General features: G+C 44.3%; 1 protein-coding gene across 5 annotated transcripts in view; it reads right to left on the bottom strand.

Annotated features, from left to right (window-relative positions):
- The window catches only part of Strada (STE20 related adaptor alpha), a 32,286-nt gene extending 17,562 nt beyond the window's left edge, over positions 1 to 14,724 (bottom strand). The window contains exons 1-4 of one of the 5 annotated variants that reach the window (XM_021177864.2): positions 14,608 to 14,724; positions 7,112 to 7,192; positions 4,560 to 4,617; positions 904 to 932 (exon numbers count right to left, since the gene is read on the bottom strand). In XM_021177864.2, coding sequence (XP_021033523.1) covers positions 904 to 932; positions 4,560 to 4,617; positions 7,112 to 7,147 — 123 coding nt within the window. In that variant the 5' untranslated portion in view covers positions 7,148 to 7,192; positions 14,608 to 14,724. The remainder of the gene's footprint in view (positions 1 to 903; positions 933 to 4,559; positions 4,618 to 7,111; positions 7,193 to 14,607) is intronic. The other 4 variants (XM_029483222.2, XM_085829478.1, XM_021177859.2 and 1 more) reach the window with 4 other exon arrangements.
- Positions 14,725 to 15,774: the final 1,050 nt, after the last annotated feature.

Below are 15,774 nucleotides of genomic sequence, written 5' to 3'. Positions count from 1 at the left end.
CCTGTTTTGTATGGGTTTTGCAGGGAGGAAGAAAGATTGAGTTTAACATTTTTTGGTTTTTTCAATTGTGTGTGTATGTGAGCAGGAATGTATGTGTGTGGAGGTCAGAGGATAATTCTGGGGGGGTCAGTCCTCTCCTTCCACCCAGGGCTCACTCAGGCTGGCTCCTCAGTCTGGTGCCCAGGCTTCTACAACCTATGCCTTTCCCACTGTGCTGTCTCAGACCCTCGGACTGACTTTTTAAGGCAGGCTTGCCATGTACCTCACACTGGCTCTGAACGTGCCATTCTCTTGCCTCAACCTCACAAGTGATGGGACTGCAGCCATGTGCCGTCAGGCCTGGCTGTGTCTGTCTGCTGTCTTCTGTCCTGAATGGAGGGTGGCTCTCAGGGCCTTATGCATGGTTGTCATGCACTAGCTCCTGAGCACACCTCAGCCTCAGCTGTGAGAGGTAGGGTGACAGGTGTGGTATACCTAGTCTCTTTGGTACTTTGAATTTTGGTTTTGTTTTTACACTAGGAGACCTGAGGTCCTGCCTAATGAGGCAGAGAGAGATTTGTGTTTTCTGCAGACTGAAACTTGCTGCTGATGTCTACTGATGAGGAAGTGCCACTGAAACTGAAAATTCAAACTGATGAACTTAAAGTGCAAGGGCGGGGTGGGGGAGGGGTGAAGACTTTAGTCCCCAGACAAGACTTTTCTGCTCTTTAGAATACACAATAAACTTTTTCCAGGGTGAAACCTGAAGCATCACAAGTAAAATAAGAAAAAAAAAAATTAACATTGTACTTCAATTCAAGCTGCGAGAACAGAAGAGCAGAAGCATAGCACGCGGGCCGGCAGAGCACAAGCATCTCTCACAGGCATGCAGCAGCCACAGCCAGAGCCCAGAAAGCCACTTACTTTTCTCCGAGTGTCACCCGGAGGCTGCTCTGGGGTAGAGAAATCGATTGTTGGCATTTTGTTGTTAGCAGAAGACATACCCACACTCAGAATAGCAATGATCACACTTAGGACTACAGTTAATAATAGAAACCACGTATGTCATTACAGTACTATACACATACACAGACCGCAGTGAGACCAATGCAGCCTCACGGACGTGAACATCGACCTACTCCACAGTACAGCGTTGAGCACATGTCCTCACCATCAGCACAGTCCATTGTTGGGATATGCTGGTTTCTGGGCCTTACACTTTGTGAAGCAAAACCTCACCTTTCCCCTTCCCTTTGTTCTTTAGGACCTTGCTCAGGCTGGGCAATTAACTACTCTGCTATGTCCCTTGATTTGTTTATTCTGAAAATTTCTTTTAAAACTTTTAGCACTTGTGTGTGGAGAGAGGACAGCCCGGGAAGGATGCTGCTCCCTGTCCATGGGTTCCAGGCTTGACAGCAACAAGCACTCTCGCTCCCTGAGCCTCTCACTGGTCTTTGTTCTCTCTCTCTCTTTGTTTTTTGAGACAGTACCTTGGCATATAACTCGAACTGGCCTGGAACTTGTAGCAGTCCTCCTGCTGTAGCCTCTCACTAGGACTAAGGCTACAGTCATGACTCAAGGCATGTGTCGGGCTCCCAAATTCATTTCAAAATCACAGAGATGCTGGGCCACTTTTTATTTTTATTTATTTTTTAGATCTATTTATTTTGTGTGTATGAGTGCACACCAGAACATCCCATTACAGATGGTTGTGAGCCACCATGTGGTTGCTAGGAATTGAATCCAAGTCCTCTGGAAGAGCAGTCAGTGCTTTTAACCTCTGAGCCATCTCACCAGCCCTGTGAACCACTTCTGAGCAGTGTAGACATTAGACTTTTTGAGGAGTGCGGGTTGGGGGCGGGGGCGTTGGTTTAAGGTACACAGCAAAGCAGTACATGTCTAAGGAAGTTTCCCAGCTCAACTGGCAGTCAGAGGCAATGGATCCGGACTCTGAGGACAGCCGTGGCTCTGGGCATCCGCTGCTGGGATGGGACAACTAAGTAACCTCCTGCTCACCACTCTCTGCGTTCGTCCCTTCTTTTTTTTTTTTTTTTTTTTTTCATCTTCAAAAGTAATAGAAATAACTCCATTAGCACGGGCCAGAGATACAGTATAGTGCAGTGGGCCTGCATGCCAGGCCCTGGGTCTCATCCACCCCACCCAGGAAACAGTTATTAAAGGTCTCCACCATAAAGCACAGGGCTAGTTATTTTCAAACATCTTAAATCATACAATTCTGAGTACCTTAAACTATAGCAAGTCAGAGAGGAAAGCATAGTTCCCAAGGAAAATGCCTCACTCGATGCATTACCTAGCTACAGAAGATTAAAGGAGAGTTGGTTTGTTCAAAGGAGTAACAGACAGCATTCTTCTTGGATACAAACAGAAGCAACTGCTTATGGCACTTAGTCAAAGGGGAGGAGTCAAGTGAGAGGTTACATGAAATACACCTCAATTTTCTTGACAGAAGGCTTAAGACTTGGTAATTCTGGGTACACTCAGCTAGACCATGTGGAGAACAAGCTCTTTACCACCTTAGGTCAGAGACTAGGATGCTGTCAAAGAAGCCAGTGGCCAGGCATGGTGGCACGTTCCTTTAATGCCAGCACTCAGGATGGAGAGGGAGAAGGATCTCTGAGTTTGAAGGCAAGACAAGACTATATAGTGAGACCCTATTTCAAACAAACAAGAAAACTAAACCACAACAAACACCCAGGTATCCAGAGACCCCATAGTCAGAAACTGAATAAAAGAATCCATTCATTCCAGTCACATATTTGGCAATATTTGTGACTAATTCATTATAAGTTGAGTGTGTGTGACCACATGTGCCGTGGTCCATGCACACAGGCCAGAGGACAGCTCTGTGGAATTGGTTCCCTTTCCAACCTTAATATGGGTTCTGGACATTGAACTCACACCAGGCAAATGTTTTATGCACTAAGCCATCTCATCAGCCATGGTGTTTAAAGCATTTTATTCCCATTAGTGATGGGAAGGAGAAGAGACTGCTAACAGAACTTATTTTTTGTTCCATTAGTTTATACTGTAATAATTTCTGTTGGCTATAATTAAAACAAAAAGATCCTATCTTTTTTTTTTTGTGAGCTCTTACCTAAAATATAACACTCCCTTCCTTCCTTCCTTCCTTCCTTCCTTCCTTCCTTCCTTCCTTCCTTCCTTCCTTCCTTTCTTTCTTTTGGTTTTTCGAGACAGGGTTTCTCTGTGTATCCCTGGCTGTCCTGGAACTCACTCTGTAGACCAGGCTGGCCTCGAACTCAGAAATCTGCCTGCCTCTGCCTCCCGAGTGCTGGGATTAAAGGCGTGCGCCGCCATGCCCGGCTAAAATATAACACTCTTAAGTCCATAAAGCCACTACTCTAAATTTCCTTCGAGATTATTTAAGGAAAATAAGTTAATAGTACCATCTAGTAATGAAAATATTTGAGTTTTCAGTTCCTTTGCTGTTTGTGGATTCCTGTTTCTTCATCTGTAAGATGTCTAGAATACCATGATAGTTGAAACAACTATACTGTTGTGTTATTATCATTATCTTTTGGTTTCTAGAGATGGCCTTGTTATACAGCCCACTTGCCCCTGATTTTCCTTATGTAGTCCAAGATGGCCTCAAACTCTTGCTGCTTCTGTCTTGACCTCGCCTCAAACTCTTGCTGCTTCTGTCTTGACCTCCTGAGTGCTAGGATTACAAACAGGCATGTGCCAACATGCCCAGACACTACTACTGTTTCTACAGAGAGGACTTTTCCTTTGCCCTGAACTAAGATCATCATTTCTAAAAGGCCTTACTTTGAAAAGGGCCAAACAGGATGTCTGCGCCTGCTAAACCTCACAGCACAAATCTACTGAGTCAACAGGTTTTATGATAGGGCATTAGTATTTTTGCCCTGATAGATTTTTTTTTTTCTTAGTTCTATTAAGTCTCACGATTTCCTCTACAAAAACATGAGTCAACTATATGGATCAATACAACCAGAACTTTTATATTAGTTTTATATCTGCCTCGACCTAGTGTTTTAAAGTGTGTGTGTGTGTGTCTGTGTGTGTGTGTGTGTGAGAGAGAGAGAGAGACAGACAGACAGACAGACTAGAGCCCGTACCCTGCTAAAGCTTTGCACACTGACCTGTGTTCCTGGCCTTTTACTTTCCAGTTTGACACAGGGTCTCACTAAGTTGCCAGAGCTGGCCCTGAACTTGGAATGCTGCTGTTTCAGCCTCCCAAGTATACAGAGTTCCAGGTTTTTACCACCAGGCCTGCCTTAGGGACTTTGAAATTTTTCACTGACAGTATGGGTCTCAGCTGGACAAATACTTATAAGAAGCAGAGGCACACAGGCCTTTAACCACTGCACTTGCTTTCTAACAATCCAGACAGGCCAAGGACAGCTGTTTGATTCGTCTGCAGATTTCTGGGAAACACAGGACTACAGAGGAAGCCTCATGAATCTAAGCACACAGTTTACAATGGTTCTTCAAACTGCTAACGTCTATAAACTGATGGAGTCAGCAGGAGAATAGCAGCAGTTATCCTGAAATGATGTTAAGTGCCATACCGTACTTACCTCCAAACAGTTCCAAATCTCTTAAGCCCTCAACAATGAACTTTTCCGAGACCCACCGCTAAAGAGGAAAACCCCAAAGAGAATTAGTGAGTCTTCTGAGCCACAACATAGTAGCTATCAGCCTTTAGAGACAAATAAGACGACCACCCCACAAAAACATAAAACTAAGCAGTACAACAGGACTAAGGCCATAGAAAAGTAAGGATCTTGAAACTGGCTACAAACAATAGATTCATTCCTTTCTCAAGTCTAACCTTACGCAAAATGACGATTGGTTCATCAATGTGACTGAGGGGAAATACGTGGAACCATCCCAATAATAATGTTTTCTCTCCTAGACAGAAAAACTCTTTGGTTCCATCTTGTTTATTCCATAGGTCGTCCTTACAAGTTCTGGATCATTCATGCCCATTTGAAAAAGTATTACTAGAATTCACAAGAATTCTTCACAAGCCTCTGCTAGTTTATAAAACGTGGCCTAGCATATCCCATCCTTTTTTTTTTTTTTTTAATTGACAAAGCTTTCTTCTTCTGTTTGACTTTTACCTTTGTGAGACAGGGTCTTACTCTGTAGCCTAGCCTGGCCTTAAACTCCTTAATCCTCCTTCCCAAGTTCTACTCTGTTTTGTTCTATTCTGTTCTGTTCTGTTTATAAAAATAGCATCTATCATTGTGTGGAGGATGAGATCCCCCTGGCATTTTCACACACGCAGCTCATGTACCTTGGACATCTTTACAGCCCAGCACCCTCTCCTTGCCCCTTCCCCACTCTGAGTCCCGTTTTCTCAAGCAGAACTCCTGCTGATTTCCTGTCTCAGATCTGCTGGTCATGCTTACACTGTGGGCATGCTCATCCTCTCTGTCACTCCGTGGGGGCACAGAGGCTCCTGGGGCTGCACATTTACAAGGGTTTCTAACCCGAGACTTAACTTCTCTCAAGTTCTCAGGACTAAACTAGCACAATCATTGTGCGCCTTGCCAGCCCATTTCAGACCAGTGTTAGGTTTCCATTATACTAGTCAGGGGTCCAGTTTCACCTTAATCAGGACAGGTTAAAATAGGAATGTGGCTCCTATTTAAAGCAATGGCATACAGGTTCTGTTTCACTTCATGACCGGTGTCAAAGTCTGGCATGGAGGCATTCTTTCCACTGAGTGGAACTCAGGCTAAGTAGTGAGTTACCGTGTCCTCTTAATTAACACTGAAGTTTATTCCTTACAGTGTAACTGTTTTTATACATGTATATACAAGAAAGGGAAGTCTAAAGAACATTCTAAAATAAGCTATATAATAAGTTATATGATATATAGTATGCTATATAATATATAAATATAAGCTATATGATATATAAAATATAAAATAAGATATATAATACATATACTATAAAGTCCCTTTGTCCTTCTTTGTAACAATTTTTTCTGGGTTAAAAAAATCAAATTTACTGTAAAAATTTCTATGAACTATACTACAAAGGATAATTTGTGCTTTCATATTTGAGAATGGTAAATTCATCTCTCATAAATAAAAAAATCTTAAAATACAATTTTAAGAATCCTTAAATATTAAGTAATTAAAATAATCTGTAATAAATATGATTAAGATCTTTAAATAATCATGACTGCATTTTAAAATTAAGTACTTGATGAAAGATAACAACATACTTTAAGAAAATTTTAATTATTTATTTTGTTGGGGGGGGGGAGAGATGCACATGGAGGTCAGACAACGGGTGGAACTCATTTCTCTCCTTTCACTATAGGGGTCCCCAATGATAGAACTCAGGTCTCCAGGGTTGATAAAAAGCCTCTGTACCTATTGAGCCAGCTAGCGGCCCATAAGTACTGAAGTCATTGGCGTTAAACCCAATATTTGTCCATATTTTTTCTTAAAATTTTTACAGGAGAGAGTAGGAGCCAAGTTTTCACTACCACAAAGTACACAGTTGAGTTTTCTGAATTGGGGGAAATTGCAGGGGTCAGCATATCTGCGTGCTAAGTCTCCACCTGGGAAACCACCTTCATGGCATCTCCCCTGTCAGGTGAGTATACGGTCTTTGTGTGTGTGTGCACATGTGTGCATGATGTATATGTGGGGATCAGAGGACACGGGAGCCAGGTCTCCCCTTCCACTGTGTGGGTCCAAGGGACTGAACTCAGGTAGTCAGGCTTAGCACCAAGCACCGGGACTTGCTGGACCAGCTCACTAGTCCCTGATAAAAATTAAGATATAATACGTTCTTCAGGTTAGTTTTAAAGACTCTCCATGATTATATTTAGAAATGTGTCCGGGTAACTACAGTATGACAGTGATTTTAAAAACAGAGATCCCTGAGAAGCAGGAGAAAGAGATCTTTACCAACTGTGTAACCACACAGAAACGGCCCAAGCCATTTAACACGTGACCAAGTGATTCATCAAAGAAGCCACCTTTCCTGTCTCTTTGTCCACCAGATAATTCCGAGTGTCACATAAAACAAAACAACCCACTGTAATAGCAACGCAAGCACTTTTCAGAAAAGACAAATAGAAAGCCAGAAGACTGGGAACACTCACCCTAATGCGCTCTGGTTTACTTACAAGAAAAGACATGGGTTCCTACTGTGTAGACCCTACTTCAACTTCAAAAACTTAAACCTAAAAGGAAAACAGAAGCAGAAAGAATTGGTTAAATTGTTTTTTATAGAAATATTTTTCTTTTTTTTCTTTTCTTTTTTTTTTTTGGTTTTTCGAGACAGGGTTTTTCTGTATAGCCCTGGCTGTCCTGGAACTCACTTTGTAGACCAGGGTGGTCTCAAACTCAGAAATCCACCTGCCTCTGCCTCCTGAGTGCTGGGACTAAAGGTGTGTGCCATCACGCCCGGCAGAAATATTTTTCCTTCTGAATCAGTCTCCTGTAGGTAGAGGCTGCCTCAAACTCATCACAAAGTAGAGAATGACCTTGTACTCCTGAAAGTCTGCACACTATGGGCTATGCTGGGATTGCAGGTGTGCACCACACCTGGGTTATGTGGTGTTCTGGATGGAGCTGGGTGTTTTCTTGGATGCTGGGTAGGAACTCTGCTGAGCAGCATCCCCAGCCTAGACAAAGCATCTGTTGGACAAAGTGTACTACTGGTCTACCACCCGAGGCTCACTACCAGACACAGAACTCGCTAACTTCTGAGTACTTGTTTAGAAGAGTGTTGAGTGACAACACACTTGGATGTATTTGTCCAAGTACATTGTGAAGAAAAGATGTATGGAGTCAGGCGTGTTAGTACATTCCTGTATTCTGAGAACTCAGAGGCTAAGGCAGAAGGCTGGAGAACTGCAGGCCAGTGTGGGCTCCACACTTGGCAGAGCTGCTGAGAGAATGCAGGACAAGGTAAGGAAGAATGGGGTGCAGTGGAGGGATGGCGGGAAACTTCTTCCACTTGGAGAGAGGCAAGTGGTGACAGACTTAGAGTGAGCTTCTTTAAAAACACAGCACTGGGGGCTGGTGAGATGGCTCAGTGGGTAAGAGCACCCGACTGCTCTTCCAAAGGTCCAGAGTTCAAATCCCAGCAACCACATGGTGGCTCACAACCATCCGTAACGAGATCTGGCGCCCTCTTCTGGAGTGTCTGAAGACAGCTACAGTGTACTTACATATAATAAATAAATAAATCTTTAAAAAAAAAAAAAAAAAAAAAACACAGCACTGCCGTCCCCAGTACAAGGCAGCAACAGGAACTACAGGCGCATGGTGTCTGAAGCATGAAATGCTGGCTTTTCCCCTTTCTTTCTAGAGACCCAGGGTGATCTCTCACAACAGCAGGAGATGACCTTGAACTTCTTTTTTTTTTTTTTTAAAGATTTATTATTATATGAAAGTACACTGTAGCTGTCTTCAGACACACCAGAAGAGGGCGTTAGATCTCATTACAGATGGTTGTGAGCCACCATGTGGTTGCTGGGATTTGAACTCACGATCTTTGGAAGGGCAGTCAGTGCCATCTCTCCAGCCCCGACCTTGAACTTCTAATCCTCCTATATCTGCCTGTCTAAACGCTGGGATTGTAACACCACACCCACCCAACACACCCATCCAATAATCTTTTAGTTGGTTTAGTGATAGTAGAATATTTTAAATACAGGTGCAATCTTTACTTTGAATTAAAATGTTCAGCAAACTGCAGTGACTGCTCTCTTTCCTGAGGGGCCTTGGACACGCTAGGCAGGCACTCTACCTGTGAGCCACCAGCACTGCTATTTTTGAGACAAAGTCCTTTATATAGGCTGGCTTCAAACAATCCTCTTGACTCCGACTCTAAGAGCTAGGATTACAGACATGCCAGCTGCACCTGTAGGAAAGTATAAAACTATTTACTGATAACATAACTGTGTACTGAAAAGAGTCTAAGGATTCTACAAACGAAAAAAAAATTTTTTAAGATGGGTGTGGTGTTGCATACCTGTAATCCCAGCCAGAGGATCAGGCATTCAAGGTCTTATTTGCCTATCTATGACTCTGAAACTAGCCTTTCCTACATGACCTGTGTCAAAAATAAACAAATAAGTAGGACAAAACAAAACAAAAATTTAGACCTCAATTTTTAGACTAGCAGAGCAAACTGGGTATCGTGGCAAAAGACCTGTAATCTTAGAACTAGGGAGACTGGAGCAGAAGAATCAAGAATTCAGGGGGGCTGGCGAGGTGGCTCAGTGGGTAAGAGCACCCGACTGCTCTTCCGAAGGTCCAGAGTTCAAATCCCAGCAACCACATGGTGGCTCACAACCATCCACAGCGAGATCTGGCGCCCTCTTCTGGAGTGTCTGAAGACAGCTACAGTGTACTTACATATAATAAATAAATAAATCTTTAAAAAAAAAAAAAAAAAAAAAAAGAATTCAGGGCCAGTTGGCTGCATAAGAGATCTTGGGTCAAGGGAAAACCAAAACCAAAACCAACCAAAACCAATCTAAAAGCACATAGACATTCATCTGAATATTGAGGGACTTTCCCTTTCTAGTTCTTTTTTTTTTAAGTTTTATTTGTTTATTTTATGTATATGAGTACACCATTGCTCTCTTCAGACACACCAGAAGAGGGCATCAGATACCATTACAGATGGTTGTGAGCCACCATGTGGTTGCTGGGAATTGAACTCAGGGCCTCTGGAAGAGCAGTTGGTGCTCTTAACTGCTGAGTCATCTCAGGGCCTCCTTTTCTATTTCTTGTAGAGGAATTTTAATCCAGCAACATGGCTACTATGGCCATGTGGAGTAGAAACAGGCCCTTAGCATATACCTTTAAATCTAAACAATGAAGGTAAAATTAGTTTGTAAAAGGAAACATCCATGTTTGAAAGTGATACTAATTGAGCGGCTGACAAACTAACAAATCAGAGAAAGATCTGACAGAATAGGATATGCCTAGCTCTCAGAACAGAGAGGAAAGAGAGGTGACTTAAAAGAGCAGCAATGAGAGATGGAGAGGGGAGAGGCAGTTTTACTGAGACAGTTTTATAGAGACAGGTTGCAGACAAAGAACAAGCTAGACACAGGTTAAGACGGAATGAGCCAGCAAATGAGAAAGAGCCAGAAGATTAGAACACATTGCCAAAGTTAGTAAGAGGCCAAGCAAAGCAATCCAGTCAGAAGCCCAAAAAGCCAGTTTGAATCAGTCAGTATGGACAGGCGTTTTGAGCCAGAACAGCTGGGTTGACCAGCCATTCAGAGTTCAGAAAGAGCTAGAAAGGGTGAGCTTGTTCAGCAGTAAGTCTCAGAGGCTGAAAACATTCTAGACCTAGATTAGATTACATGGAGGCTAGAAGCTTCCAGGACTAGGCCTAGGTTAGCAGAGGGAGGCAGTGAGCCTTGGCAACAGCAATTACATTGGATGAAGAAAAGATACTTTAACACCTTCTACTTTATGTCACATTAAGATCACTAGGCTGCTTCAAATGTCCTTAGAATACAAAACCACAGCGGAAGGATGAAGCAGATGGGTATGTCATTTAAAACATGAATCCATTTTTATCAACATTTAACCCCACAATACACTGGCAAAGCAATATTCATAGTTGACAGGTAACAAAATAGCCTTATAATTTACTGACTTGTGGTGCTAAAGATCCAGCACAGGGCCTTAGAGATAACTAGACAAGTGCTCGACCACTGAGGTGCACCCCATCCTACATCCAGCTTCATTATTTACAAGCAACGGTTACTTAGTTTTAAAACTCTACTGGTGCTTGAGAGGACGGAAGTCCGCAGAAGTAAGAATGAGGACCTCAGGTTTAGCTAGTGTTGAGTAAATTCTATATACGTTGCACAAACTGAGAAATCTACTTTAGGGTAGTCCATATTTACCTTACAAGTACAGATTAGGAATCTCTGAGCTGTGTGGTATTTCCCCAGCATGCCCAAGGCCCTAAGTTTAATCCCCAGTATAGAAAAAATTATTTTTAGTTTTATTTTTCTTTACCTGAAAGAGTAGCTATGATGTTTATATATTAAACCTGGAAAAGGATGTGGACTTCTAACTTGTCTTAAAACCCCGGAGTATCTGTTGGTGTCAGGCCTTGAAAGAGAACCAGGCAGCCTTCCCCATCCTCAAGTGTGTACATCCTTTTACCAGGGCCCTGGTACCTGACACACACAAATGCTACCTTAACTGGTTATGGAAGCGGGTGCCCACCAATAAACAGGCCAGAGAAACAGACAAGGACTCAGCGAAAGCACAGCTGAGCGGAAGGAGGCCTCGCAGTATCAAAGGTGACTAAAGAAACCGGAAATTCCAAGCCAAAGAGGGTAACTATTATCTAGTATCTGCTCTGTCTTGTGCAAAGGTGTATCACCAACTTCCACAGCAGTGCATGCCACACACGAGTCACTCAGTAACACTAAACTGCCTGACCGTGAAACAATAGCCCTTTGGACATTCTCTAAGTGTGTGAGGACCATGCATGCTAGCACATGGCTGTACTAGCAGGGAGAGGAAAAGCATGGGAGGCTCTGAACAGAAAGCTGACACACAATGGTAGTCCAAGCAGTGTGTCTTACATCTTGTACCCACAAACCACTTACAGATCTTGTGAAAACGCAGGCTGCAGTTTGGAAGGTCTGGGGTGGGCTGGGGAACTCTAACGCACTCCCTGGAAATGACAATGCCGTTGCCATGTGGACTGTGGTATTAACTAATATTTGAGAAACCTTGTTTGGAAGAACAGTCCAAGAAATGTCAATCTATGAAGGAATGGAGAAAGGGAGGGGTAAAAATAGCCCAGAGAAAAGCAAGCTGCTTAGAAAACCCCTTTCCTGGAGTCTGTGGCAGTGGGAACACCAGGAACAGATGAGAGGCTAAGAATGAACTATGAAGCATGCCCAGCCCAGCCCAGGCTATCTAGTTCATTCTCCACCCTTGGAACTCTTTGCTTTAAGACAGGGTCTCCTACATACAAAGCCACTATGTAGCTGACAGGGATCTTGAACTTGATTCTTCTGCTTCCATGCTCCTCATTGCTAGGATTACAGGCCTGCACCACCAAGCATGGCTGGGGACTATCTTTTACAAACTCTCCTAGATATGTGGCGGTGTAGTCCCTGACTGACAACTGCAGAGACTCAATACCTTCTCTGGGAGCCCATTCCACAGCTGATGTGTGTTTGTGTTCTTAGTGTTCAGAAAATGATTAATATGCCACGGAGCCAATGCTAGAAGTGGAAAAGCTCGGAGGTAGAAGTGGCTTTAGTGGAGGGGTAGATTAAAATATTTATTCATTTAGTGTGTGTATATACTGAGTGTATACTGAAGGCTTGCAGGAGGGGTGCACATCAGATGTCTTCCTCTGTTGATCTCTGCCAAGTTCAACGAAGGTTGAGAGGTCAACTAATGTTGAGGACTCTGTCTTCCAAGAAGCAGGGGTAGCAACTTGTGAGGAAAGTAGTGCTTGATGGTTAAAAGGAGGTCAGCGATGGCGTGGTGGACTCAAAGATCACCAGCTAAGGCTGTAAGAGTGACAGAAATCCACAGTTGAGGGCTGGTGAGATGGCTCAGTGGGCAAGAGCACCCGACTGCTCTTCTGAAGGTCCAGAGTTCAAATCCCAGCAACCACATGGTGGCTCACAACCATCTGTAATGAGATCTGACTCCCTCTTCTGGAGTGTCTGAAGACAGCTACAGTGTACTTACATATAATCAATAAATAAATCTTTAAAAAAAAAAAGAAATCCACAGCTAAGAATGATACCTCATGTGTGGAATGTCAGCCCTCAGTAGACAGACAGGAGGATCAGGAATTCAACATCACACTTGGCTACAGTCTCTTTTGAAAAAAAGAAAAGACTGAGTGTAGTCTATAGACTCCACTTCCCTTTTTGTCCCTAGTCTAATGTTGACACTCAGTACCCTCTATTACAGCAGCGCTCCCACTAACCACCTACATTCCTCACCTTAGCTTTTTCTCCTCAAGGCAAGGTTTCTCTGTGTAGCCCTGGTTGTCCAGGAACTCACTCTGTAGATGAGGCTGACCTCGAACTCACAGAGATCCGCCTGCCTCTGCCTCCTGAGTGCTGGGATTAAAGGCATGTACCATCATGCCAGGCTCCCACATTAACTCTTACACTTTTACCAATGTGTGTATACGTATGTATGTATGTATGTATATATATATATATATGTACTTGTGTGTGTGTGTATGTATGTATGTATATATGTATTTATGTGTGTACCTGTTTCTATGCTTGGTGAAGCTAAAGGGCATTGTGTATTCTACTCTACCACTCTGGACACAGGCTGGCAGCCAGAAAGCTCTGGTGTTTCTCTTGTCACAGGCTCATGGCCACACATGGCTCTTTACATGAGTTCTGGAGACGGCAGCATGTCTTCCTATCGACAGAGACACCTCTCCAACCACCCAACCACACTATCGCCTCATTATCTCTCCCACTACAACAGGCACCGATAGGAGAATTCACTTGTTCTGACAGATTTTTTTTTCCTTCTATTTTTACCACTGGTCCTCCAAACTTTATGTCGGAGGTCACAACTATAAACCCAGCCAAACATCTTCTAAGAAACCTAATTAAAGGGTGAAGAGAGTTGACCAGTTTCTGTACTAATGGTTAAACTATTAAGTTCCTGCACTACGGCAGAAGTAAGTTAGCAATTTTCTTTTTGGTAGTGTGGAGAATGGAAAGCAAGTCCGCACTGATGCTAATCAAGAACTCAGGCTCCTACTTCCTTTAATCCCAGCACTCCGGAGGCAGAGGCAGGCGGATTTCTGAGTTCGAGGCCAGCCTGGTCTACAGAGTGAGTTCCAGGACAGCCAGAGCTATACAGAGAAACCCTGTCTCGAAAAACCAAAAAAAAAAAAAAAAAAAAAAAAAAAAAAAGAACTCAGACACTGAGCCACGCCCACAGTCTCAAATTTTTATCAACCCTCAAAGATCTGAGTCAGTCTCAGGTGTTGGTTATCTCCGGATAAGGTTATCAACTAGTTCATGAAGACCCATCCAAACACTGGAACATGGTTCTACTTCAACGGGTATTTCAGTAAGACCGAGTCCAACAGTCTGGGAGAAAGGGGTCAAATTGAAGTACCTTAGGGTCTTAGCAGAAGACTGAGTTGAGAAGTTATCTCCTAAAATTATGAACAATTTTATTTAGCCACTTCCCTTCTGTCATGCTCACTCTCCGCCACCATACTCGGTCCCCAAAACTGCTGGGACACTTAAGACAACACATCTAGAAACTCTTCGTTTTGACCAAAGCAGAGAATAGCTCTGATCTCGCTTCCGTATGAGAACTCAACCCCATTTGGAAGCCCCGGAAAAGCCCCATGCGGTAGCTAGCCTCTCCGGTCCGGCAACCCTGCTCAGCATCTCCCCAGCCAGGCCCAAGCCTAATTTTGCTCTCAGGCTGTAACCTCAATGCGGGAACCCAGAACCCGGGTTAAATGAGGGCCAGAGGAGGGCGAGGGTGAGCCGGGATGGCCACTTGAGGCTCACCACCGAGGACATGGACTCGGAGTCTGGCAAGAGGGACTGTCCCTGGGAGCGCACCAGGCGGCTCCGCCACCCGGTACCTGGTCTAGGAGTCAGAGCGCAGTACCGACTCCGTCTCGGCTCCGCCTCCTCAGTTTTGTAGCCGCGCTGCCGCCAGGCCGGTTGCTGGGAGGGAGGTACGCAACGTGACATGCGCAGTGGAGGGACCCAGGGAGACTGGCCGAGCCTCGCCCCTCCCCTTCACGGAACAAGCCCCACCTACCCCCGCCCCACGGAGGAAGTCCCGCCCCTCCCCTACCGAGAAGCCCTGCTTTGCCCCACCCAAGAAGGAAGCTCCGCCTCTCGCCTCCTGCAGAGGAAGTCCTGCCTTGCCCGGCTCTCGGAAGAAGCTCCGCCTTACCCCCTGCCCACGAAGGACTCCGCTTCGTTTCGCCTCGCCTCACCCCACCCATCCCAGTGGAGGAAGCTCCGCTTTACCCCAGAGAGAGCTTCTGCTTCCATCCCACGTTACCGTTACCGGACATACTGGACCCGCAGTCGCTGCGTCAGGGAGAGAGTTATTAACTAGTCTTTTCCCCTTTGCTGAGGTCGTTCCTTATCTAGGACGAAGGCAGGTTTCTCCACGTATGTGGAAGCGAAAGACCTACTAGCTTGTAATTGTTGCAGTTCAAAAGGACCCTAGAGCCTCTGTACCCCTCCTAACCCAGCAGCAAGAAAAGGGGCAAGGGCTAACTATAGCTATTGACTTGGCTACCAGGGGTATTCCCACCCCTTATCTCTGCCGTTCCCAAATCCCAGGTGCCATTTCACCTGGTAGGACTTCAATGGAAAAACAAGTCTTTCTTGGGTCTCTCTCGCGCAATAGAACAACAAAGAGGAAATTTACCCTTTGTGCCCAAAGTTCCTTCTCCTTAAATTACAGAAAATAGCTCAACTAAACGAGAGCTATGGTTTGTTTGGTTTTTTGTTTTGTTTTTGTCCCTAAGTCCTTCGTAACTATTTTTTTGGTAGTGAGGTATTTTTGAGATAGTGTCACATGTAGCCTGGACTGGCCTTGAGATCAGCTTCCCTCTGCCTCTGCTGGGATGGGATTAAAGTCTTGGTGGTATGTCCTCTATTAGCAGAAACCTGTGATGAGTTTGCCTTTATGAAAGAAGACAGCAGGGGCCAAACCATATAGGACTAATAAAATGAGGACTCCGTTTTATCATGAAGTGATTTTTTAGTCACTTCAGTTACTGTGGAGT

This window comes from Mus caroli, unplaced genomic scaffold (genome assembly GCF_978045245.1).
Source record: "Mus caroli unplaced genomic scaffold, Mus_caroli_1 scaffold_13, whole genome shotgun sequence".
Lineage (NCBI taxonomy): Eukaryota > Metazoa > Chordata > Mammalia > Rodentia > Muridae > Mus > Mus caroli.
Note: the sequence above shows the minus strand (reverse complement) of the source record. Positions and strands in the feature narration are given on the sequence as shown.